At 42.7% G+C, this 27,531-nt stretch overlaps 1 protein-coding gene across 2 annotated transcripts in view; it reads right to left on the reverse strand.

Annotated features, from left to right (window-relative positions):
* ACTN2 (actinin alpha 2) overlaps positions 1–27,531 on the reverse strand; it is a 74,849-nt gene that overhangs the window by 22,157 nt on the left and 25,161 nt on the right. The window contains exons 2-10 of one of the 2 annotated variants that reach the window (XM_001097795.5): positions 22,662–22,776; positions 21,616–21,735; positions 20,441–20,527; positions 14,659–14,746; positions 12,909–12,987; positions 9,424–9,505; positions 4,881–4,966; positions 3,374–3,466; positions 1,033–1,263 (exon numbers count right to left, since the gene is read on the reverse strand). In XM_001097795.5, the coding sequence (XP_001097795.1) occupies positions 1,033–1,263; positions 3,374–3,466; positions 4,881–4,966; positions 9,424–9,505; positions 12,909–12,987; positions 14,659–14,746; positions 20,441–20,527; positions 21,616–21,735; positions 22,662–22,776 (981 nt within the window). Of the gene's footprint in view, positions 1–1,032; positions 1,264–3,373; positions 3,467–4,880; positions 4,967–6,092; positions 6,179–9,423; positions 9,506–12,908; positions 12,988–14,658; positions 14,747–20,440; positions 20,528–21,615; positions 21,736–22,661; positions 22,777–27,531 lie in introns of both variants that reach the window. The other variant, XM_015127016.3, reaches the window with a different exon arrangement.

The raw sequence follows: 27,531 nt of genomic DNA on the forward strand, positions 1-27,531 counted from the left end.
GAGAGTATTGGCATTTAGGTGGCAATGAAAACCATGGGCCTGCCCAGGCATGCTTGCTCATGCCTATAATCCCAGCACTTTGGGAGGCTGAGGTGGGAGGATCGCTTGAGCCCAGGAGTTTGAGGCCAGCCCTGGCAGCACAGTGAGACCCCATCTCTGCAATGAAATAATTAGCCAGGCCTGGTGGTATGCGCGTGTAGTCCCAGCTACTCAGGATGTTAGGGTGGGAGGATCGCTTGAGCTCAAGAGAATAAGGTTGCAGTGAGCTGTGATTGTACCACTGCACTCCAATCTGGGTGACGGAGCAGAACCATGTTTTTTTTTTTAAAAAAAAAAAAGGAAAAAGAAAAAACAAGCCATGGGCCTGGATGAGATCACCTGGAGGGTATAAAGATGAAGATGGCTCAGCACCAAGCCTGAGAATCACTAGCATCTACAGGCAGAGGGAGGAGGCAAGGCCTTGAGCAGAGATGGAGAAGGCCTCGCTGGTGAAGGAGGAAGAAACAGGAGGACCAAAGTGGAAAGAACTTCAAGAAAGGGGAAATGGGCAGCTGGGTCAAAGAAACTGAGAATATAAAAATACAAATGATCCCAGCACTTTGGGAGGCCGAGGTGGGCAGATCACAAGGTCAGGAGTTCGAGACCAGCCTGGCCCATATGGTGAAACCCCATCTCTACTAAAAATACAAAAATTAGCCAGCCGTGGTGGTGGGCGCCAGTTATCCCAGCTACTTGGGAGGCTGAGGCAGGAGAATTGCTTGAACTTGGGAGGCAGAGGTTGCAGTAAGCTGAGATCGCGCCACTGCACTCCAGCCTGGGCAACAAAGTAAGACTCTGTCTCAAAAATATAAAAATAAAAACAACTTGCTTTGACAACACGAATGCCATTGACTTTGACAAGAACCTTCTTGGTGGAAGCAGGGACAGAAGCCAGCTGAGTGCACGTCAAAGGGTAAAAGAAGTGAGTGAGTGAGGGCGGGGCGCAGTGGCTCACGCCTGTCACCCCAGCACTTTGGGAGGCTCGCTACTCACCGACACCATCTTGCCCTCGGAGGGCATGAAAGCAGGCCGGTTGCTGATCCGCAGCTTGGTCTGCAATGTGTTGAAATTGATCTCCAGCTGGCATTTCTCCTGCACCTTGGGCGGTTTGTGCTTCCGGCGGTAATCCCGGAAGTCCTCCAGCTTCTTCTGCATGGCCTGCATCGTCTTCTCAGGAGTCCGGTTCTCCAGCCAGGGGATCGTGCGACGAATCCATTCCAAAAGCTGCTCCCCAAACACAAAAATACTGCTGAAGACACCAGCAAACCCCCTTCCCCAGTTAAAAAAAAAAAAGAGGCATCCAATAATTGTAATGGATGAATCTAATGTTCCTAAAATCACTGAAATGTGGTACCTCTATGCACAGAGGCATGAATGAAATGTTCAGTGTCCACCCACGGCCACTACTGATCACCCCAACGATATCAAACACAGGTCGAAAACTTAAAGTGAGCACGTCAAGTCGTGTCTTACAAGAATGTGACGTTTACAAGAAACTCAGGGACCAGACATTAGCAGACAAATGCTGGATGGAGCTTTCAAATTAAAAAAAAAAAAAACAAAACCAAACAACCCCAAAATACTTGACATGGCAGAATTGTAGTGTAATAAATTCAGCAAAGAACTGGATTTCACTTAAAATGTGTTTTTAAAAAGTCAGCTGAAATCTAATTAGCTTACTTACTACACAATGGTATTGTAAGGCTGTGTCTAACTCAATGCCAAAGCGTATTTTAACGTCTAGCTTTTAAGTAAATCTGCATGATAGAAGTGAACGTGGTAGTGAATTCCTAAGGACAAAATATGCACGTACCTCCTGAATTACTACCTAGGCCTTAGAAATGACTTGCTGAAAACTCCATTATTTACACCTATGCCCACTGAGCACTTGGAAAATGACAGCAGATTAGAATGAAACATAGTTTAAATGGTGATATACCTAGAGTCGAAGGGTTTTAGGAGGATAAATGAAGGACCCAGTAAGAAAAGGGAGGACTGAATTCCTAAGGATCCTCTGGCCTTCAGTACTGGCCATGCTTCATGTCTGGCAACCCTGTCACTGCCATTCAACAATGCCATCAAGTTGAATTTTTCTACAGCAGCAGTATGAAAATATGAACTCAGTATCATTAAGTTACACTACTATTTATTGGAAGATTTATTCTAAGTGTCCTGATGCTTTTACCAATAAAGACCAAATATCAGCTAAATTAAAAAGCAGGCCGGGTACAGTGGCTCATGCCTATAATCCCAGCACTTTGGGAGGCCAAGGCGGGCAGATCACCTGAGGTCAGGAGTTCGAGACCAGCCTGGCTAACATGATGAAACCCCGTCTCTACTAAAAATACAAAATTAGCTGGGGGTGGTGGTGCACGCCTGTAATCCCAGCTACTTGGGAGGCTGAGGCAGGACAATTGCTTGAACCCGGGAAGGTGGAGTTTGCAGTGAGCCAGGATTGCCCCACTGCACTCCAGCCTGGGCCAGAAAGCAAGACTCTGTCTCAGAAAAAAACAAAAAACAAAAAACAAGGCAGGGCAAAAATTGTTTGGTCTCAAGTATGTGTCACTGTACTTGAGTCCAATTTAGAGAGGAGACGGCTGGGGGCCTCACGCAGCCCATGCTTGTATTTGGGGAAACAGTGCAGATGCAGAGAGGCCACTGTGTAGTTGCTACGTATGCTATAACAAGAACACAAAGAAAAACAACCTGGAAAGTGCTGTCCTAACCAAGAGTCTGGCTGAAGAGCTCTGGAAAGGCACCACAGAAACTCATGCTCAAATATCCTGCAGGGAGAATTGTGTCTTCCCCAGATTTCCTCTGGATATTTACACAGACACACAAGCCCGAGCCAGCTCCGCACACCAGGCTGGCACAGTTCCTTTGACACTGGGTCCGTGTATGGAGTGAGGCTTTTGCAGATGGAGTGCATCCTACGTGACGTTGGTAGCCAGTGAACAGGAAAAAAAAAAACAAAACAAGTAACGCAAGGTCGTCTAGGGGTGTCCAACCCCGGGGGTGCAGAGCTGAGCAGAGAATGGCATTCTCCTATCTTCAGACATGCAAACTACACCTTTCTGCTTTGGGATCGTTGGAAAGACCATTGGGGATTATGTTTTTGCCAAAAGTTAGGTTACGACAATAGGAACAACCTCGGACATCAGGTGTATTTTCCAGCTATCGCCCTATCTGAGATGAAAAATGCAAAAAAAAAAAAAATATATATATATATATATATACACCCCCACGGAGTATTTTTTCACCCTCTGTTTTCACCCTCTGTGCCTCAGCCCCTGCGTGAGGATGGACAGAACTGCAGGTCACCAGTTTCCTTTACCTCACTCGCTAGCCTCTCATATTCTTCCATCAGCCTCTCATTCTCTTGATTCACAGCAAGAACCTTACATATCCTGTTAGCCGCTGTCTCAGCCTGTAAAACACAATAGGTAAACAGGACGGCTCTGTGGACGGGAATGTGCACACACAGCATGGAACGAGGGGGGTGATGAGAGGGGACAAGGCGGGTGGCGTGCTGTAGATGGTGCAGAATCTAGGTTAGGGTGCGGTCAGACTGAAGGCATGGCTTTTGTGTACTATGAATCATTTCACACCTTTGTTACAGTTTTCACACAGACTTACACGGCAGGCTGATTAGACTGTAGGGAATAACAGGGAGAGAGCATTAGTCTAAAACACAAACTCGGTAAACATCCAGCAAGTTAGTCACAGAAATATTTGGGTCCAGGAAACCAAGATCTTGGGTCCCTGAATGTCCACCTGAACTCTCCACTGATCTCATGACGATGGGATGGAGACTCCCTGAATAACATTAGCCTTTGGAAATCAAGGCAAAAAAATAACTGGGTCAGGAAAATCCAGATATACCATTGCACTTGAATGCACTGAAGACCTCCTCATCTCCTGATATGAATATGCAGAACTTTCTGGAGGGGATCCTTCCACAGAGCTGAGTGTGCTTTAAGACTTTGTCTAACCTAGATGAGAAGTCATTGAGGTAATACACAATTCTCTATCATCTTTCCTGGAAAGGAACTTGGGGCAGGAGTGGCAAAGTGCCTTGAACCATAATTGTCTGATGGAACAAGAGAAACTTGCCTATCCGGCTTCTGGGTCCACAGTCTGTCCCCAGGCCTTTCCCCTAAAGCCCTCACCAGCCTGTTAGCATCCTTTCCCAGTGATGGGTTTCACAAGCCGTCACTGAAATAATGCATACTCCGCCCACTGCAGTCTATCAAGATCCTCCAAGGAGAGGAACAGAAACAGAAACAGGTGAATATGCAGAAAGCTGAGGGCCATTCTTCCTCAAGGTCCCTTGGGCTATTTGTCTTGAGAAATGTAAAACTTTTTGAGGTTCCAACTCTGTTATCCCTTCCACTACTTCACTTAAAATAAGATTAGTCTTGAAGGATGTTAGACCAAATCATGGAACTGTGAAGGCAATTTCTAAGCAGAGAACAAGGCTGGGTTGGAACGGCATTCATTTCTCCTTGTCACATTTCCCTTTTACCAACCAATGCATGTGGCTCAATTTTCATGGCTTTTTTTTTTTTCTAAAGCACAAATACTTTCCACAACTTACTAATGAAATAAAGGAAATATATTAAAAGTAAAACACATAAAAACATTTCAGGAACTGTCTAAAGTTAAAGCTGTTAAAAAAAAAAGTTTTCACAGTTTAGAACTTGCCATATGAGGTTATTAGAAAACACTCAGAAAGATTCCAAGGTAAGATGTGAAGCGCACAAACACACACTCAAGTATGCACACACAACTAAAACCAACAGAGAGTAACACAATAGCCCGGACGGACAAGTGTTGAGTACCTGCTCCGCGCCCGCAAAAGCGTGGTAGAAGCAAGAGACGTACGTCATGATGGCTCTTTCATCGGGTTTAGGGGTGTTCACGATGTCTGAAGGGGGAGAAAATAACACAGGACGCGCGCGCACACACACACACACACACACACACACACACACACAGACGAAGGAGAGAAACCAGGGAGAACAGAGGGAAGAACAAATTGGTTTACACTGACCAATTTTCTGTGTTTTGCGGCCCGTGGTCCTGAACCTCAGGAAGGCCGTATTGTATCGAAATGATTTGTGAACAGGATGGTTTGAGCCAGCATGTTTTTTAAGGATCAAACTGAGGGCTTGTTTTCTCCCCCACCCCTTGATGGGCTTTTAAAGGTGGATTCAATGGTTTCACGTGGAAACCTGGTCCGTTGCAGATCAGAACTTGTTACCCCTTTCTTGTGACTCTGGGCCTCCGACCACATCAGGGCACCTGGCCCGTCTGCTCTGGGGAACGCAAGTCACTTTGCAAGATGTGGGGAATATTCACAGCGCTGCACTGGGCTGTCTTCCCACTTCCCCTTCCCCACCCAAACAACTGTGGGGGATTTCTACTCTGTAAAGTGCCTTGCGTGAGGATGAAATTCACTAGAGAGGGCAGCTCTTTTAATAACTTCTATACATACTTACCATACCGCTTATAGAAACCACCAAGAATAACAAAATATCTAAAGAGAAGGGTCTACATGGCTTGTCCTTATTATGACTCACTACTATTTCTACTAGTTGCTGAAACAGCCAAAAGGAAGACAGAAAACAGAACCATGAAAACCTACATCCTTTCTTCCTCCATCTTGGCAACACCATTTTTTGGTAAGCTGCTTTTTAAACTTGTTCATGAACTTGGGTCAGTCAATGGGTCAGAGTGAAGTTAAAAAGATACCTGATAATTCCCTATGGTGAAACCTAGTCATTGGGTTCGCAGAGACTATGAACAGAAAGGATGTGGGGTTGTGTAACTATGGAATCTTCCGGAAAACAAACATGAACGGCATACCACTGCATGAACAGAAAGTAAGTTTCAAAGAAAGCTAGACTAAAAAAGACAAACAACTGCCTCCTCAGAACCAGACAGTCTCCTTACTCTGAGGAGAGGGCGGGGGAAAAAGAGGAAAACAATTGAAAAAAAATTAAGACACAGAAGGTGAAGGGTGAGCAGTGACTCATGGTTTACATCCTCACCTTCTGTGCACCAGCAAAAGCATGATAGTAACAGGAAACATAAGTCATTATGGCTCTTTCATCAGGTCTGGCAGTGTATACTAAATCTGTGTGGAGAAAAGAAGGTTAACTGCGTGGATGTTCTAATACCAGCAGGCTTCTGTTAAGCGCTTCCTCAGAGGTGCTGGAATCAGGAATCTCCCTCCTCGCCCCCATACACTTATGTTGTTAAAATTTTGGCTGAAATCAAAGAAGTCACACCTGCAAAGTGATTACTCTCTGTGTACTTTTGAGAATAGTCAAGGGAAATAAAGGAATTGCCAAACAGAACGGCAAGGCTAACCCAGAAGAGCCCTAACCTAGCAAGAAAGGCACATCCATGGACAGAATTAGGCCCTTGGAACTGAACAGAGCGCACACACCAGCACACTCACCAGGACTTCCTATTACTACACACGGAGGGCCCAGGGGTCCACAAGATCCCTTCTGCAGGTTCTCACGGAACAAATGTACCCACAGATCTAAACCTAGTCTGCACCTCACACAAAGATTTGTGGAGGGAAATCAACAATTTTTACAACCTTTTAAAAGCACAGTAGATACGTTTAGGAAGAGTTTCACCAGTTTTTGCTACAAGTAACAGTTCATGGGTGAGTGGGCCAATGAGCCACTTTAAAATCCCCACTTGGGTTCAGAGACCAACACGAATCACAGGAATTAAGGTCCATGGCAGCAGGCGGGAAGGCAAGGATTTACCAAAAGGCACTCATGATCTGAGGGGACCTGGACCTGACATTCCCATCAAAGAGCGGCAGAAATTTTAAACTGCTGATAGAATGCTGTGGCGATGGGAAGTCCAAATGCAGGCTGCAAACGTACAACAGGGAATGCGTGGCTAAATCTGTTAGGCAGTGATGCCAACGCACGCTCTACACGCAAGGTGACCAAGTTCAGAACTGTTTGCCGGAAGATTCTTTTGAGCAATTATTCTGCAAAGATAATAAAACAGTGTGTGAGCATTCTTCTGAACCATTTAAAGGGAAAGATGAAGAAACGTATGGAAGATTAGGAGGAGGAAATGAACACAGTGCTCACACACCCCATCTGCCTGGAAGGATGAGCAGAATGGACATCTGCCCAGACCAGGACTCAGAGACTAAGGAAAAACCAAAGAACTGAGAAGAGAATATTAGCAGCGCCAGAGTAACATCGATGATGATCCTGCCAATAATTCTCCAAAGAACTGAGAAGAGAATATTAGCAGCGCCAGAGTAACATCGATGATGATCCTGCCAATAATTCTACAAGAGTGTTTGAACAGGAAACTCACCTCCAGCCTAGGATATTAGGGAAGCATGAATACGCTGGAAAATTTACTAAGCGTTGTGTGTTTTCTCCTGTCTTTAGTACCCTGGCTATTAACCCAAGTGGGAAAACTCAAGATAGTTATTTATCGTATGAAAAGGTCAAAAGAAAGACGATACAAATACGAACTAAGCTTAGGACAGATGGAAAAAGAGGAAAGGAAATTTCCTATGTTTCTACTTCAGTGTTTTATAGACTTTGTCCCTCTAAAGACTTTTAGAGAAACCATACCCGATAATACAGATGTTTGATTAAAATGATTAATTAATGAGCAAAATCAGAGTTCTAATTGAAAGATTGCTGTTTTGGGTTGAACTGCATTTCCCAAAAAGATACACTGAAGTCTTAACTTCCAGCACCCCTGTGAAGGTAAGCTTATTTGGAAGTTAGATCTTTGCAGATATAATCAAGTGAGGATGTGGTCATGCTGGAGTAGGATGGGCCCTTAATGCAATATGACTGATATGCTTGTAAGAAAATATTCACAGGTCAGGCATGGTGGTTCACGCCTGTAATCCGTGCACTTTGGGAGGCCGAAGCAGGTGGATCACCTGAGGTCAGGAGTTTGAGACCAGCCTGGCCAACACGGTGAAACCCTGTCTCTACTAAAAAAAAAAAAAAATTAGCTGGGCATGGTGGCGCATGCCTGTAATCCCAGCTACTTAGGAGGCTGAGGCAGGAGAATCTCCTGAACCTGGGAGACAGAGGCTGCAGTGAGCCGAGATCCCACTACTGCACTCCAGCCCGGGTGAGAGTGAGACTCTGTCTCAAAAAAAAAAAAAAAAAAGAAAAGAAAAGAAAACATTCACAGAGGGGAAAAGGCCGTGTGAAGACAGAGGCAGGGATTGGACTGATGCTGCCACACTCCAAAGAATGTCTGGGGCTTCTAGAAGCTGGAAGAGGCTTCTAGAAGGAAGAATCCTCCCCTAGAGGCTTAGGGTGCTGCCTACTCCCTGATTTCAGACACAGCCTCCAGAGCTGTGAGAGAAATTTCTGCTGTTTAGGCTGCCCACTTTGCAGTAATTTGTTATAAAGGCCATAATACAATTACCAAAAGCAAGGAGGAATGGAAGATTGACAACTGACTGTAATCAATTTCCTTAGTTTTCCCCAACATCGCTAATTAGTGGAAGTAACAGACCATTAGGGAATAATAATATTTATAATAACAAAGTAATATATGAATATAAGTTTCTTGAGGGCAGGGTATATATCTTATACATCTCATCAGCTCCTGCAGTACCCAGCCGAGGGTCCTGTTCATGGTAAGTGCTCAGTAAATGTCTGTTGAGTAGTAAATGAATCATGAATAAATAAAATGAATGAATGGTGTCCACAGATCTGTGCTTTCAATGGTCTGCTGTCGGTACAGCTCACACAAATTCACCATATAAAAGGGGCAAAAAAGTATTTGAAGCAAGTCCCCGGAATGAGTGATACTGAAGTGCAAAATACGTTGAAATTATTTCAGCTCTAAATAAATTAAATTTAGATGAATTAAAAACAATATGTGAAGGTTTGGATGGCACACTGATGGCTGAATGCTCCATATTCTACATTTCAATTCTCTAACTTCTGGCTGGAAGGAATTTTTTTCTCTTAAGTATGTCACAAAGGGATTTATTTGCTACACTTGTCTCTACGTGGTTAGGGAGAAAACATTATGATGTTGAAAAAAAAATACAGGAAATGTTTTAATTATAAATAAAAGCATCTTGTTTCTTAGCCAAAGCTGAACTTTTTACCAAATCCTTTTGCTGTAATGTTGCTGGCTTGTTGGAGGATACAATTAAAAAAAAAAAAAATTATGAACAGGCTACACATGAAAATCTCTACTACTCATGTGGCCAGTGACAGAAACTTGTTAGGAATCCAAAGCACTTAGGATGTAACTTAGCTACGAAATTTTGTAAGGTCCCAATGTGTAGCCATAACATTTGTAGCCTTCAAATTTTCTCTAACTCAGCAAACACAGTTTTCATCTCACCTTCAGCATCCAGCATTTTAGGAATATCCAGGTGCTTCTCAGCAATTTCCATGGCCAGGTTAATATTTCCTATGGGGTCATCCTGCAGGAAAACCAAGACAATGAGATTTTTAAAATGTATTTTGAAACAGGACTTATGAAGAATGTTTTTTACATACCTCACTTTAGGACGGACACCTTCCCACCTGCACACAATCGCAATAGTATAACTTGCTTTTTCATCTTTTCCCAATTACTTCAAACATTTAGAGAAACATCGAAAATGACAGAAACCGCAAAATCCATGCATGCTTCAATCATAAAGTGTAAACAAAGGGTTTAAGAGAACAAATGCCTTGACAAGAAAGGACACACTGAATCCATCAGCACTGATCTTCATGCCTAGAAATAACATTTAAATCATTCTAAATCATGAAACATGCATTTTCCAGACTTGGAAAGGGATCTCGGAGAACCAACACCATGATTTTAAATATTGGAAACCTGAGGAGTAAAGAGATGAAAGAAAAACATTGCTAGCTAAAACTTTTAGCTGGCTCAAGAGTGTTACTAGTGTTACAAAGGGCAAAACTCATGTTAAAGCAAGAAGAAATGACAAAACTTTAAAATCATTAAGTGAATTCATGAAAAAAATTTTGCTCTTAAGATTACATTTACCTTCCACCGTAAAAACTAGTTAAATATATGTAACATAGCAAAATAAACTGAACCAGAGTATATAACTAAAATAGTGAAAACAAAGAAGATGCAACATTTCTTATTTTGATCCACTAGAGAAATTAACCATTAAGAATTTCAAAAGAGATGGAGGTAAGATAGAAAAATCAAAATGAAATGTAGTGCTAGTCTGCGGATGACTTTAATGAATTTTAATAACAAAGTCATTTCAATATTTTAGAAACCACAATGTTTTCCAACGAGCACCATTATTTTTATACAGCGAAACACTGAAAAAGTGCAGGTTTCAAACATATTCACAGTGCTCAATGAAGAAACCAAAGACAGCTTTCTGGCCTCACAGAGTATACAGCGAATTCAGTTAAAAAAAAAAAGTTTTTAACTAAAGGTTGTTTTAACAAAGCTTATCACCTGAGACTTTGTGAAAGCTATCTCATTTAGAGTGTAAATTTAAATGATAAAATGTGCCAATTAAGTATTTATTTCCTACCTCAGCTATTGGCCATGTGACCTCTGGTAGATTACTGACTTCCCACTTTCTTCATCTGTAAAACTAGGATAATAGTAGTACCTACTTTATAGGGTTACTGTGCGTTGTGAAGATTAAATGTGTATGTGGGATTTCATATATATGCATATATGCATGTGTGAATATACATGTATGTTTATTTGTTTATAACAGTGCCTGCTCTGGTGCTATAGAAGTATTAGTTGCTATTGTATTATGTAAGTATTTTTCTACTTTCTTAGATGACCAATAACTACAGATCTACTGACATTTTGTAATACAAACTGATCATAATAAACTGCTAATGAAACTAGGTCTATGCAGTACAATCCCCTCATTTTGCAAATGAGATTAAGATTAATTGAAAAGAAATGTACACTGTCTATATGCTTGGATCATTTCAAAGTAATTCAGGGGTAAGAAAATACATCCATTGAAAAGCTGGGAAAAAGTTCCATTTTCAAGGGCTACCTTAAAATATTTCATTCTCAACCTTTAGGATGCCAGTAAACTCTTCACATGCTACCCTGTATGCCATGGAGGCAGGCTGGGGGCAGGAGGCAAGCAGTGGATAACTAAAAAGGTGGTGGAAGCCAGGACACTCTTCTTACGACCATCCATGCCACACGAGTGAGGTCAGCATGCAACAGGGCTGGAGTCCACGCCCAAACACAGCAACAGCACGTGAACGGCGAGCTCGGCACACCAGCACCCAGCAGGAAATGTGTAGAGGCTACTGCAGAAATGTGTAGTAAGGGTGGGCCTTGCTTTTACCCTTAAGTCTTTACACACCATTCTTCTTTTCTTTTTTGTTTTTGAGACTGAGTCTCACTCTGTCGCCCAGCCTGGAGTGCAGTGGTGCCATCTCAGCTCACGGCAACCTCCGTCTCCCGGGTTCAAGCCATTCTCCTGCCTCAGCCTCCTGAGTAGCTGGGATTACAGGTGCCTGCCACCATGCCCAGCTAATTTTTGTATTTTTAGAAGAGACAGGGTTTCACCACCCTGTGCTGCCTTAGTGAATCTTGTGGCTTCTCTGTGCTGCCTTACGCACCATTATCTCTAAGGCAGCACAGAGCATCCACAAGATTCAGAAGGGACCTTGATTTCTTTCTCCATCATGGGTTACATTTTAAAACTAAGTTTTTGTTTGGGAGTTGGTGTGTCACTCTGTGGTCCAGGCTGGAGGGCAGTGGTGTGATCACAGTCCACTGCAGCCTCAAACTCCTGGGCTCAAGTGAGCCTCCTGCCTCGACTTCCCAAAGTGCTGGAACTACAGGTGTGAGCCACCACACCCGGCCTTAAAACTACTTTTAAAGAAAGAATTTGAATACCAATCTGAGACTTAAACACACTAAACCTTTACCTTAAAGGGAAAATTGCAGTTTTCTAAGTTAAATTTTCTGAAAAAAAAGCAAAACTCAAAAAAAAAAAAAAAGCCTGCCCCAAAAACTTCTTTTGCAAGGCTACAAATGATGATATTTTCTATCAATAACAAGATAGTTATGAAGTAGACCTTGTGTGACAGATGAGTTAATCAATTCTGAATAAATATGTCTACAACTAAATCCTCCAGAGAAAGTCAAGGGAATTTGACTTTAAAAAGGCTTAGACGGGCTGGGCACAGTGGCTCACACCTGTAATCCCAGCACCTTTGGGAGGTTGAGGTGGGCGGATCACGAGGTCAGGAGACAGAGACCATCCTGGTCAACATGGTAAAACCCTGTCTCTACTAAAAATAAAAATTAAAAATATTAGCCAGGCATGGTGGCAGGCGCCTGTAAACCCAGCTACTCGGGAGGCTGAGGCAGGAGAATGGCATGAACCTGGGAGGCGGAGATTGCAGTGAGCTCAGATCACACCACTGCACTCCAGCCTGGGCAACAAAGCGAGACTCCACTTCAAAAAAAAAAAAAGAGGCTTGGACTATTTGAGCCTTTCTTCTCCGCAAAAATATAGGCTTCACTTCTCATATTTAGAATCCAGGAATGTAAAATCTCTAAAGAACATATAGAAAGCCTTCATAGTAAATCAAGCCAAATCAACAAACATATCTTGATATGGGCAAAAAAGGACTTAGCTTTGGGTCTTGTTTTCCCTGATTTTAAGAGGTAAGTGTTTTCCTGGCTACCCTTCATATTTGGATCATGGGAAAGGCTAGCTGGGAGAATGTACTTTTTCCTGGTGGCCATTTCTGCAGGTGGCCCTGGGGTTTGTGCTAGGCCAGTGCTGATGTGCTCATTTGCAGGACATGCTGAGATGCGTGGCTGGGGACACTGCATGCTGTATAAACAAGAATAACCTTGTTAAGCTTTGAGTAGTCAATGAGGTCAGGCCGGTGTCGGTGGATGAGGGCACAGAGTCCAAGGCCATCTTTCCAGCTTCACAACCGTCGAGAAGAACAGGAACACGTGTTAGTGGAGAGAAAGCAGCAGCCAGCGTCTGCACTCAGTCAGATGTTGGCCTTCCTTCTGTCTGACTTAATGCATCGAAAACCCCAGGTAGCTTCCTCTTTATCCCACCCAGTGAGCCTGAACACTCAACTTCTTCCCAGGGTCCACTGTACTCCTCTCCTGAGACTTCCTCTCCTGAGACTTGCTGTGTCTCCTGCCCCGGTCTGGTCCGTGCTGGCACAGGCAGTGACAGGAAGGGAGATGCCTCTACTGCTGTCCCTGCCCAGCCAGTCCCAGGTTTCCTCTCTCTTCTCCAAGTATCCATTCTGGCCCTTACCCCTGAGTCTACCCAATAAATATACACAAGGACGTCTACCCCGCAAATGTCCAGAACACGCTTCCTCTAAAAGTTCTTAGGATGCTTCAAAAGCCTCCGTTAGCTCCCAGATACTCCTTTGTCTTTCTTTATAAAGTTCTTTTCTTTTTCTTTTAAGGCAAAGTCATGTAGGTGAGGGAGGACATGCGACAAGCAGGGCAGATGTTTATTTCTGGTCCTTTTCCCCCATAGACACCAGCTCTAAATGCCCCATAGACAAGGGCAGGCCAGAGCTTGCTGGTGACGGCGGGTTCAGTGAGAGCAGAGTGTGGGAGTTCTGTTCCTCAAAGGGTCTGGGGTAGGAGACCTCCGTGAGAGTTATCAGTGCTACAATGCTGAAGTATTGGGGCCAACTGGGAGTCAGAAAAAGAAAAGCAAGATGAGTGGACGCAGGTCTGGGCACTCCAACTTTTGACACCTGCAGAAAGTCCCAGCCCTTGATAGCTTCTCTCATCTGCCAAATAGCACATTGTAGGGACAAAGAAGGATTCTCTTCCCCTTTATCCTCCCAAGGCCTGGCTCAGTGCCTGACACTTGGCAGACATTCTGAGAATAGTTGTTTAACTAGAAGAACCTCCCCAGTTTTTCACCGCAGTTCATCCTTATCTTTCTGATGATCAGTGGCCAGTGGTGGGCCTCTTTGCATTCATGGGTAACCTAGCATCCAAAGGCGAAAATATAACCAACTCTTTCACTTCAACGTAATAATGATCAATCTACATGAGAAAGACTGAAGCAAGTGACAGAATCATGCTCTCTCCCCTTACGTCAAGATTTCATTCATCTCATTTCCCACAATTTTTCAAACATAATTTTTCTACCTCTTTTGAATTTCAGCAGAGCAAAACTGATGGATGAAGGATCGTTCTATTTCCTACAGGGCTGAGGGCTGAAGAGTCGCTAGTTGCTAGTAGGGGGTACGCAGACTCTGCCAGGGTCCCCCTCATCCCTGAGAAACAACAGCCATTCCTGCTGCCTTTTCCCAATACCAAGGTGAAGACTAAAGTAAGATGCATGCTTATACCCCCAAACTCAGTAGAATCCTTCTGGCACTGCAACACCATTCACTTACAAACACAGTGCTGTTTTACCAGCATGCTAAGGCTTACTCCAACGTTTTCCTTTGGGAGACTTTAAGCATCAAGAATTCTACAGCCTGAGTTCTCCTCTGTACATAAAAGGTTTCTCAGGCAGGAGAAAACACAGGTGCACACAAACACTGTTCCCCATGCTACCCCCAGATTCCACTGACAATACAAGGACCAGGGGCCCTCGGTGCTCACCTAGTATGGAAGTTCTGAATGTTTACATTTCTATAAGGAGCGGTTTTCCTCTGACACCAAAGCAGCAGACCTTCTTTGGCAGATGTTTCTGTAATGACAGCCAAGAAAAAGTGGCCCCAGGGAAATGCCGCTTAGTTCACTTAGCTCCTAGTCACTTTCGAAACAGACCTCCCAGGGGGTCGATCACCAAATGCCTCATCTCTTCTTACAGCCTCTGCAAGGCATAGGAGCCAGAACGCTGATCTTGGTGAGTAACTTCTGATGACACTTAGGGACTTCAAAAGGACAATGCAGGAGCAATCACAAGCTCCAACATAAAAAGATACTAAAACCAGACTTCAGGGTGGTTGGTGACTTACCCCTTTTTAAATGAAAATAATTTTTTTTTTTTTTGAGGCACAGTCTCACTCTGTCACCCAGGCTGGCATGCAGTGGTGGGATCTTGGCTCACTGCAACCTCCGCCTCCCGGGTTCAAGAGATTCTCCTGCCTCAGCCTCCCGAGTAGCTGGGACTACAGGTGCCACCACCATGCCCGGCTAATTTTTGTATTTTTAGTGGAGACAGGATTTCACCACGTTGGCCAGGCTGGTCTCAAACTCCTGACCTCAGGCGATCCACCCACCTTGGCCTCTCAAAGTGCTGGGATTACAGGCGTGAGCCACTGTGCCCGGCTGAAAATAAATGTTTAAAAACTGTGTGTACCTCATTGTGTGAGGTGACACTGGGGGCACCTATTATTCAGGATCAGAGACTAAGTGTCCAATTTGAAAAGGAGGCTGTGGATGCTGACAGACCTTTCCCTGCCTCTTGATTGACTGTATCCTTAAAGGACTAGCAAAGCTTAATGCTGAGCACAATCTGTAATTGAAGTGAGTGTTACAGGACAATCAGATCCTTTGTGTTCACTTAGTGCTTACTGTACACAATCCTGAAAAACATGCAAACATAAATAGTCTACAATGCAACTCAAATGAAAAAATAAAATGTGTGTAGTTGATGACAACTAATCTGTCATTCGTCTGGTTTATAATTCGTACTCCTAGGTAAATGGAATTCACAGATGCTACCACATCTCAAATGTACTCCTTTACCCACTGATTTTGTAACACTTAAAGGGTTTCATTGGTAAATTTCAAGTTTGGCCAATTGACTTCTGACCAAAAGAAAAACCCAGTACCATCTGTGATGACCATAAAAATGTGCTGCTCAGACATCCCACGGCTGCAGCTGGCAGCACAGGGCAGGCAACTGACGTGCCGGCTGCAGCCCCCTGAATGCACCACACCCCCTGCATTCCCACTGAGGCCACATTCCCCAGGGCTGCTCCAGACAAAGACTGGGGGGGTGAGCAGCAGAGCTGAGACATCCCTATGCGATGTGAGACTCCTCTCAGGGCAGTGTAGGATTAAAGACTCCATCAGCCTTGCGAAATTAACCTCAGAACTGCACTGCAGTCCGAGACCTTCTTCCCCAAGCCTCCTCCCTTCCTCTTCTCAGCCCAGGTGTCAGCCAGGAGCTCTGGTCTGAAGGCTCCTCAGGAATCTCCTGCTCCCTCCCCTTCATCCTGCATAGGCATTTTCCCCAAAAAATCTCTTGCATTTCTGGGATGGCCTGAATGTTGGTGTCTTCCCGCCCATCACCAGATTCATATGTTGAAGCCCTAGACCCTAATGTACCTATATTTGGAGATGGGGCCTTTGGGAGGTGCTTAGGGTTAGATGAGGTCATGAGGGTGGGGCCCTCATGATCGGATTAGTGCCCTCATAAGAGACACCAGGAAGCCTGCTCACTGGCAGGTTCTACCCCACCCCACCCACCATGTGTGGCACTGAGGCATGGCACGGCAGCAGCCAAATGCTAGCCAAGAAGAGGGTCCTCACAGAATCAGACCATGATGATACTCTGATTTTGGACTTCCAGCCTCAAGAACTGCGAGAAAACAAAGGTCTGCTATTTAAGCCACCCATGCTATGGTATGTTTTCACAAAGGCCTGGAAAGACTACAACAATTTCTAGTTAGTCTTGGCACTTGCTTCCTGGAGGAGCCAAACCAACACACATCTAAACAGCTCCTCAAAGCCACTTATATAACTTAGGATTATGCCCATATTTAAATGCTAACGGTTTAGAAATTCCCTAAAGCATGTGGACTCATAACTAACATGGGGCCTCTTCTATCTTAGGAAGGGATTGAAGTTGATTTTTTCAAATCAAAATAATTCTGTAATTATTTACCTAAATTGTCCATTTTAGGCTGGGCACGGTGGCTCACACCTGTAATCCCAGCACTTTGGGAGGCTGAGGCCAGCAGATCACCTGAGGTCAGGAGTTCAAGACCAGCCTGGCCAAGACAGTGAATCCCGTCTCTACTAAAAATACAGAAAGTAGCCAGGCACGGTGGTGGGCGCTTGTAATCCCAGCTACTTGGGAGGCTGAGGCAGGAGAATTGCTTGAGCCCAGGAGACGGAGGTTACAGTGAGCCAAGATTGTGCCACTACACTCCAGCCTGGGCGACAGAGTGAGACTCTGTCTCAAAAAAACAACAAACAAACAAAAAAAAAAACTGTCTGTTTTAGTTCACATTTTCTTGGACCCATAACCCAGATAAAGTACACACACCCCTAAAGTTCCATGTGCTATAACTTGAATGACTCCTGTTCATGTCTCTTAACTAGCAAGTGCTAGTTAAGGGAAAATAAACTGAAACTGTTAAGACTTAATTAAAATGTGAATTGATATGGATGTTGAAATTCGGAACTCCACAGCCAATTATTCTGCCTGTCATTGCAGTCCTGACCAACATAATTAATAAGAAAAGGTACATCAGGAAGAAATAATGGGATGTATTTAACAGAGTTTAAATAAAACTTAACAGGTTAGAAAAGCAAACAAAGGTACATGTATCTATAACATCTTAATATTGTTACTGAAGTTTAGATTTACAAGTCACAGAGTTTCACTTAATTTCTGTCTGAATATGTGTGAACACTCTCGGGCCATGAAGGTCAAACAAGGCTTTTTCCTTATTTAATTGGTTACTACAATCAAAGCTGACCCTCCTCCAACCCCAAATCCATTTTCAGGCTTTCAGCAAAAGGTTAACAAGCTTGTGTGAATTATGTACATTACTGGAAAGCCTACTCCCGAAAGTTATATGGGAAAGTGGAAATGCGGCCATTTGGCACAAACAGGTCCACACACAAAACCCTCATCATGGGTGTAAAAAGCATGTTATGGATTGGCAGTGCTATCTGTCATTGCATCACGAAACACTGAATGACACCCCGAGGAGCTCCATCATCCACTTACATCTGGACTGCTTTCATCAACACATGTATTAATCTCTCATTTTCTTTTCTTTTCTTTTCTTTTTTTTGAGACAAGAGTCTTGCTCTGTCACCCAGGCTGGAGTACAGTGGCGTGATCTCGGCTCACTGCAAGCTCCGCCTCCCAGGTTCAAGCAATTTTCCAGCCTCAGCCTCCTGAGGAGCTGAGATTACAGGTGCCCGCCACCATGCCCAGCTAATTTTTGTATTTTTAGTAGAGACGGGGTTTCACCATATGTTGACCAGGCTAGTCTCGAACTGCTGACCTCATGATCCACCTGCCTTGGCCTCCCAAAGTGCTGGGATTACAGGCGTGAGCCACCGCGCCCGGCCTAATCTCTCATTTTCCTTCTTGAAAGAGGCCCATCGTTTTGTTGAAAGAAACTCACTCCTCAAAGAATTTGTTTCTAATAATAATGACTTTTTCAACATACTATGTATCATTAAAACAAATAAAGATGATTTTTCTGTAGACTTACAGAAATTAAATGAGGTTATTAAGCAAATAAAAATATAAATTAGCAAACTAATTATCTACTGTGTTGGACACTACAGAACCATCTGCTTGAAGAGATTTAGGTACTTTGCTAATAAAATTATAATTTTTTAATGCTTAGTTTCTTAGTCTTGTGAAGAGCAGATTAGTATAGCTTTTTATTGCAAAATTTTACAAAATATTGTGATTTAGCTATCTTGCTTTGGGCATGTTAATAACAACTTTGGGGAAAACTCTAATGGATAATACCATTCATACCTACACTTGAAATATAATTAAGTTTTAAATTCCTATTATAACTAATGTAAAATTTGTAACCAATCAGAAACAATTTCTAGTCAACTTCACCTCTGCAATATTTGTGGAAAAAGGATTTGCTAGACCAGCAACAGTGTGAACAAGATTTCTAAAAGTGGTATTTATTTAAAGTGGGTTCAACAGTTTAAATATTTAAATTTAGAAGTATATAAAAACTGATAATTATAACTTACAATTTTTAAATAAAGCAGGAATTTTAGGAAGCCTCTTGTTTCTTACATTAGCATAAAGGAAGGTACTGTAATAGAACTATATTGTGCAAAAGTTTTCAAAGTCAGACTATGTATTAATTCAAGCTGGCTGTCATTCCTGAGCCTGAATTGTTGAGGTGTTAATGCCATTAGATTTTAGTTTGATTTTTAGATGACATAAGTGGGTCTCCGGTGCCAGAAGGGAATAATTGAAGTGAATTTGAAGGTCCGTAAGGGCAAGTACTGCAGGCTTCATGTCAGCTGGTACGAGTAGGCAAAGTGTTCTTTCTTAATGTTTGCTGGTTGATGAGTACCTAAAATCACTTAAAAAGACCAGAGTCTCACGCCTGTAATCCCAGCACCTTGGGAGGCTGAGGTGGGCAGATCACGAGGCCTGGAGATCGAGACCATCCTGGCTAACACGGTGAAACTCTGTCTCTACTAAAAATATAAAAAATTAGCCCGCGTGGTGGTGGGTGCCTGTAGTCCCAACTACTCAGGAGGCTGAGGCAGGAGAATGGCGTGAACCCGGGAGGCGGAGCTTGCAGTGAGCCAAGATCACGCCACTGTACTCCACCCTGGGCGACAGAGCAAATCTCCGTCTCAAAAAACAAACAAACAAACAAAAAAATCAGAGTCAGAAGCTACTCTGGCCTGCGCAGAATTATAAATAACGTCTCCACCCCTTACCACTCAGGTACTTGGTTACCTACTAGATTACAGAGTCGGGGGAGCTAAATCGTTGGACAATGCAGACAGCCCTGAAACACATTCTGCAGTTATACACTTTGTGATTTGAGGGCCAAACAGGCAAAGTTCTAATTTTAAGAATGCCAATTTGACACTTTTCAACAGTGCTGAATTCATCAAAATATTTGGGAGTATAGTTAGTGTAAAAGACTAAAGATTTTTATCTTCAGTGGCAGTGCCAAGGATTAAGATTCTATGATAATGATGGAACAGTAGTTAGGCCAAAAGATACAGTGACCATAAAGGTCTTGTTTAAAAAGGAAAAGAAGAAAAAAGAAAAAGGGAGAGAGGTAAGGAGGAAGAACGTAAAGAAAATAACAAATGAACGTGGATTACAACAGATTCTGTTTTTATACCTGGGGTATAAAGAGTGTTTCAGTTGTAAGACTACAGAACTCTGCCATAGCTCTAAATTTACTAGCATAATAAGCAATCAAGAAGCTCAATAAATGCTCATTTGAAAAAGCGACTTCTGTTCTGAACATGTGCTCATCTTGTGCAAACCGATTCCAGCCTCCATGAATGAAACAGTGCTGCTGGGGTCTTTTCTTACACACATACCAAATGTAGAAGAACCCACTTACATGTCTCTCATTCAATCATGTAAGTGACTGTTGGACTTTCAAATATCTTGTTCAAATTTTAATTCATAAGCTCAACTTACAGATTATACAATTACACTTTTAACCATGTCTTTTACCTTCAACTGAAATATCCTGAATAGCAAAGCGAAGGATGATGGTCCAGATCATGCCCAGGGTCATTTTCACGTTACCATCAACAATTTCTGCAGGTAAGAAAACAACCAATTAATGTAAAGATAACATAGTCAGTACATAACTTTTTTCCTATATATAAATTTTGACTTCAGAGCTATTGGAAAATGTGCATATGGAAAGACCGGTTTATGTTTTTAAAAGTATCGCAGTATGTCTGGTTATAAATACGGTATTCATAACCAAATGTCTCTAGTTTAAATAAATTCTGAGTTAATAATAAGCACAAATCTTGCATTATGTATTATCACTGAAAACCACCCAGGAATCTCCAAAGTTTTAACATGCAATGAGCTAAGGTGGTTTTTTTTTTTTTTTTTTTTTTTTTTGAGATGAGTCTCACTCTGTCACCCAGGCTGGAGTGCAGTGACACAACCTTGGCTCACTGCAACCTCCGCCTCCGGGGATCAAGCAATTCTCCTGCCTCAGCCTCCTGAGTAGCTGGGACTACAAAGACTACAGGCATGCGCCACCACACCCAGCTAATTTTCTGTAAATTTAGTAGAGACAGGGATTTCACCACGTTGGCCAGGCTGGTCTTGAACTCCTAACCTCAGGTGATCTACCCGCCTCGGCCTCCCAAAGTGCTGGGATGAGCATGAGCCACTGTGCCCAGCCATGAACTAAGGTTTTAAATAATCAAATAAAGAGAACGCAGTCTCATCTTTACCCTGACCCTTCTTCCGGCATTCCGCAGCTGACAAGTAGCAGGACTCAGTTGTACATATGGTGGTAATCTCAACTCCTGCTGACCTCGCCAAATTCCCAGTCTCCCATAGAGAACAAAGAGACCATTTCCTTCCTATTAGTTCTTATTAAGAGTCAGTGGGATGTGTAAGTTCTTTCTCAGTCCTGTGAGTGTTCTGAAGATGACAGCATTATATTTAATTCTATGCTTTACAAAGAACCTAGAGCTTGGTCTCCCACTCAGGGTACCATTTGTTCTTATCTCTGTGCACTCAGCGCCCTAGGGGAGAGCCTGATACAAGGCAGGTACAGTAAATGGTGAAAGGGAGGGAAGAAGAGAATTCAAGTAGCAGCCCACACCTGTGCTATAAGGTCAGTGTGGCAGAGAGGGCCACCCCGCCACACCTCTCACCTTCAGCCCCGATGGACACCAGTTTCACCCCTTTGCTGGCTATGTAATCCAAAGCTTTGTTGACGTTAGCGATTTTGTGGAACCGCATTTTTCCTCGGTCAGGTTTGGGCAGCCTTTCCCCTGTTGGATGAAAAGAGAATCATGCAGACATGGAGACAGTGACCTCTTGATGCGGAATCAAGATGCCAAACCTCAGAATCCATTTTTTCCTTAAAAACAAATGGTTACACGACTATTTCTGATGTGTGCCTGGTCTCTCTAAATCACAGCAATGAGGGAACGGTAACCAAAAGGTTTTCAGGATCAAGTGGACCAGCAGGCAGCCATACTATGAAGGACATATGCTTTTCAGATCTGCAGGGAGAGTCTGGTTTGGCCCATGATCCAACTTACAAATGAGTAAAAAGAGAAGCTGGTTAGAGTCCCTGGAGTATTCAGAGTTGCTGGCTAACTGTTAGAGGAAGTCAGGATGGCCTAGTTAAAATCACAGAGGTGGCTGCCAGGGTTCGTTCGACACCTGATTATGAAGATATATGGATCAGGGCAGATCTGCCATAATCCTTCCCAGTCACACTTCTCCAAAGGTGATCCATTCTCTAGTCCAAAGTCTAAATCGCCCAACTGAAATTCAGGACAAATCAAAGCCCCCCTGGGATTTTAGCTTATATGTTCAGAGTTCTGCCAACATCTACAACATGGAGATTTTTGGATACAAGATGATTTCTGGAATATGCTCTAGCTGGACGAAGAGTAGAGAGGGCAGCATGGAGGGAGTCATGTGAAGTCATTTTTTCTTCTCTTATTTTGTTTCAAGCTTGGTGGTATAAACATTATTTTAATAAGTCATTTTTAAAGAGAATTCACTCCTTTTTTAGAACACAAAAATAACTCCAGGCAGATTGTTCTTTGGAAAGGTTTTCTTTGGCAATAATACCATGTTCTTGCCCCGCCAAGTTCAAAGTGAACTTCTGATGTAATCATCTCTAAATAGTTGCTTACCTACTGATAACACATGAAAGCATAGGATTGGGATATATAACACCAACCTGAGATGACTTCCAAAAGCAGCATGAGCTTAAGGCCATTCCTGAAGTCTTCTTCAATGTTCTCAATTTGGGTGCCGGCTTTCCTTAAGTGGGAGTTACACCAGGCAGTGAAGGTCTGCAAAGAAAACCAAACACGATTTAGCACAAGCCCATCGGATTTCAGATCCCTTCCTCACAGACAACACTTCACACCTTACGCGTTCTTGGGAATCTACAAGGCTGGGGCTGCTTGGGCTTCTAGAGGATGGAGAATTTGATGGAAAGAACTGGAAACCCAAAAGAACGATTTTAGTAAATTTTCCACTTTAGAGACAAAAAGTCTCTTAATGGATATTCCAACCTGAAGAATTTTTGCCTTCCATTTAAAAAGACACCACATTTATACCTGTATCTTCACCTTTTGAAAACCTTTTACTTTGTAGAAAAGATAGATTAAATTAAGATGTGCTTATTTTTTGCTCACAAATGCAAAATACGCTTGCTTGCAGCAGAATAGATGAATAACAGTGTTTTGTTTTGGAGACAGGGTCATCCAGCTCTGTCACCCAGTTTGGAGTATAATGGTATGATCACGGCTCACTGCAGCCTCGACCTCCCAGGCTCAATTGATCCTCCTGCCTCAGTCCCCTAAGTAGCTGGGACTATAGGCATGCACCACTACACCCAGCTAATTTTTTTTTTTTTAGAGATGAGGTCTTGCTATGTTGCCCAGGCTGGTCTCAAACTCCTAGACTCAAGCAATCCTCTTGCCTCAGCCTCCCAAAGTGCTGGGATTACAGGCATGAGCCACCGTGCCCAGTCTAAATAATGTTTACAGAAAGTTCAAAGGCCAGGCGTGGTGACTCACACCTGTAATCCCAGCACTTTGGGAGGCTGAGGCAGGCAGATCAGTTGAGGTCAGGAGTTTGAGACCAACCTGGCCAACATGGTAAAACCCCGTCTCTACTAAAAATACAAAAATTAGCTGGGTGTGGTAGCATGTGCCTATAGTCCCAGCTACTCAGGAGGCTGAGGCTGCAGTGAGCCAAGATCATACCACTGCACTCCAGCCTGGGTGACAGAGTGAAACTCTGTCTCAAAAAAAAAAAAAAAAAAAAATGTTCAAAATGTCTTGCTTTAGAGGAGACAGTGGGTGATATTGTGTAGCAGAAAGAAGAGAGAAGGAACCCATAACCAATAATAGCCTACAACTAGTTTATCTTGGGTGAACAACAGTTTTAAGCTACTAATTAAACCAATTAAACAAATTTGCAGTGTAGTCAATCATTGAAAAAATAATAACAATAACCTCCTACAAGCATGTTCCAAGCACTGGACTAGATCCTGGATCTCAAAGGTGACTATATTCAACCCTGCCTTTGGAAGGGATCACAGTCCAGTCATATTAGCAAATTACTGGGGCAAATCTTCAGCTGAAAATGGACCACATATGAAGTGACATCCAAAGTCATTCTGTTTATTTTTCCAGCTTCTTTTAACTTGGCTTCCACTTGTGCCCTATTTCCTGCCAAAACCAGATTAGAAATGTTTCTGGCAGCTGCTGGCTAAGCATGCAAACTGTCCCCTCGTCCCACAACAGCTGCTGGGCTTGAGAACAAAGTGCCTGGCACATCAAACTGGGGAGTAGGGGACACACAAACAGGGTTTGTGTTCAAGATGAAAAAGTCAACCTATCAAAAACAGACTGCTTCCAAGCCAGATACAGAAAGACCAAGTGTCCATAAAAATGATTTTCCTGGGTAATAAAGAGGATTTTCAAATCTGACTAATAGTCCCTCCTTTCAAGAAGGAGGTGACAGCATTTAATTCAAGGACAAAAAAAAAAAAAAAAAAAAAAAAAAAAAAGGATTTTTTGGATTTACAGTAATAAATTTTACCCTGAGAGCCTAAACTAACAATTCTTTCTAAGTTTTAGTCAGATCTAAACAGAAAAGATACTCTAAGCCATACACTCTATTTTTATTTATTTATTTATTGAGATGGAGTCTTGCTTATCTCCCAGGCTGGAGTACAGTGGCGTGATCTTGGCTCACTGCAACCTCTGCCTCCCAGGTTCAAGTGATTCTCCTGCCTCAACCACCCTAGTAGCTAGGAATACAGGTGTCTGCCACCACACCTAGCTAATTTTTGTATTTTTAGTAGAGATGGGGTTTTGCCATGTTGGCCAGACTGGTCTTGAACTCCTGACTTCAGGTGATCCGCCTGCCTTGGCCTCTCAAAGTGCTGGGATTACAGGCGTGAGCCACCACGCCCGGTCTTAAGTCATGTACATTAGATCTATACCCAATCAATGTGGTAGCTCCTAGCCACAAGTAGCCACTTAAACTTAGACTAATGAAAATCAAATTTAAAAATTAGCTCCTCAGTTGCACAAGTCATCTTTTAAGTGATCAGAAGCCACATGTGGCTAGTAGTATTGGATGGTGCAAATATACAACATTCCTATCATCACAGAAAATTCTATTGGACAACACTATAGATAATTAAGTTTTGTTTTTTGAAGGTAAGATTATGATAAAAATTCATTACTTATTTTTTAACATATTAATTTTATGTATTTACTTTTTGAGTGAGTAATACATTTCCTTGGTTCAAAAGTCAAGTGGTACAAATGGTTTTCAAAAAAAAATCCATTCTCTCACCTTTGTTCCCTGGCTACCCAATGCCCTACCCCATAAAGAATGGAGCTATCAGTCTCTTGTATATTCCTTCAGTGGTATCTGTGTTTACATAAACACACAGACATACATGTCTTGTTTTTCCTTTGGTCCCTTTAACACACACCATAGGATATACATTGTTCTATACTTTGCTTGGCACAATGGCTCACGCCTGTAATCCCAGCACTTTGGGAGGCCAAAGTGGGTGGATCACTTGAGATCAGGACTGCGAGACCGGCCTGACCAACATGGTGAAACCCTGTCTCTCCTAAAAATACAAAATTAGCTGGACATGGTGTCGCACACCTGTAATCTCAGCTACTTGGGAGGTTGAGGCAGAAGAACTGCTTGAACCCGGGAGGTGGAGGTTGCAGTGAGCCGAGATCACACCATTGCACTCCAGCCAGGGAAACAAGAGTGAAGCTCCATCTCAAAGGAAAAAAAAAAAAAACAAAAACAAGCAAACAAACAATATATATAACCCAGAGATCATTCCATATCAGTATAAGTTATTTGTTTTTATGGCTGTATAGTATTCCACTGTAGTGTATAAACCATATTTTATGTAACTAGCTCCCTATGAATGAACATTTGGGTTGTTTCCAGACAATTAAGTTATTACAGTAAAATACACCCCAGGCCCTATCTTCAGCAAGTACAATTACTTTAAAACAATTTTTAAAACTGATAATATTAAGACTACTCATATACCAGAGTTTTTGGGAAAGGCACAAAAGAATAGTAGGTTGTTAAAAAAAAAAAAGCAACTGATGGAGAGAACATATAATGATATAAACATTTATAAAGTTTTAAAAATTTAAATTCTACTTAAAAGTGGGCAAATATTGCTGGTGCACGTCATCATACCTTGTCTGTTATTTAAGTGTCTTCATAATACAGGTATCAGAAGCACTTCTGGATATATCCCTAAAAGCTGCTCACAAAATCCCAAGCTTCCTGACCCCACACCGCAGGAAGTCGTTTGAAACTACCTGCTTTGTTTGTTTGATTGTTTGTTTGTTTGTTTCTGTAAAGAGATAAGAAGGTCTCGCTCTGTCACCCAGGCTGGAGTGCAGTGGTGCAATCACAGATCACTGCAGCTTTGAACTCCTGGGCTCAGCGATCCCCCACCTCAGCCTCCCGAGGTGATACTACCTTTTTATAGCTATACATACAATGAAGGTAATTTGCCATAGGTAATTATCCACTTGTACAAATCCAGAGAAGGTCCATTTATTTAGTTGAGTTAAGCCTAATGAAGTTTCCCTATCTTCTCATAAGAGCCAAGAAAGGTGGTGAGTAACTTAAATGCAGAAAAAAGACTCCAGCTGTTCTGTGGTAATAGCTTAAAAAGAGGCCAGTGCCTCTGAAAAGGAATTTTAAGCTTTATTAGAATGTTGAATTTGTATTCTATTTCCTGTTTTAATTACCAATGCCTAGGGAGACTGTTCCTATGAACCGCCTATCACCCCTGTTTCTGTGAAAAGTCTGTTAATCATGGAGAAGATAAAAACAACAGTAGCAACAAAACCCCACACATTTGACCCGAAGACTTCTGTGTGAACTTTCTTGTTGTTTGTATTGCAACATGCATCTTTAGGGTTCTTGAAAACTAAACTTCGGAGAACTCAAGTGGGAATGAAAGTGGCTCCACACCATTCTGGAGGCAGGCTCCTCGGTTTAAAAAAGATTACCAAGCCGTATGTCCTTTCTTAAGGGAAATGGTGCTTTATTCAATCAGACACAGACCATGGAGGAAAGAAGCCAGTGTCTCCCCAACTTGTAGCTCAATCCAGAAGCTGCCCTGGCACATGCAGATTCCTCCAACCTCCTCTCCTGTTTTCAACTCAAACCCTCCTCTACCTCCCTCCTGAACCAACAGCTTATTCCCTGTTTCTCTGCACCTAGCCATAAATATAAACACTTCCAGCATCCCAAAAGTAGGCACATAAAAAGTTTTAGAGCCACAAAAAAGAAGACCGAGATGGGAAACCATAAAACCATCTATCCCCAGAAAGACAAGACAGATGTTTCTAGTCCTGGCCGGGCACAGAGGCTCACACCTGTAATTCCAGCATTTTGGGAGGCCGAGGCAGGGTGGATCACTTGAGGTCAGTTGTTCAAGACCAGCCTGACCAACATGGTGAAACCTCATCTCTACTAAAAATATAAAAACTTAGCCTGGCATGGTGGTGCATGCCTGTAATCTC

The sequence above is a fragment of the Macaca mulatta genome, chromosome 1 (genome assembly GCF_049350105.2).
Source record: "Macaca mulatta isolate MMU2019108-1 chromosome 1, T2T-MMU8v2.0, whole genome shotgun sequence".
NCBI classification, from domain to species: Eukaryota; Metazoa; Chordata; class Mammalia; order Primates; family Cercopithecidae; genus Macaca; species Macaca mulatta.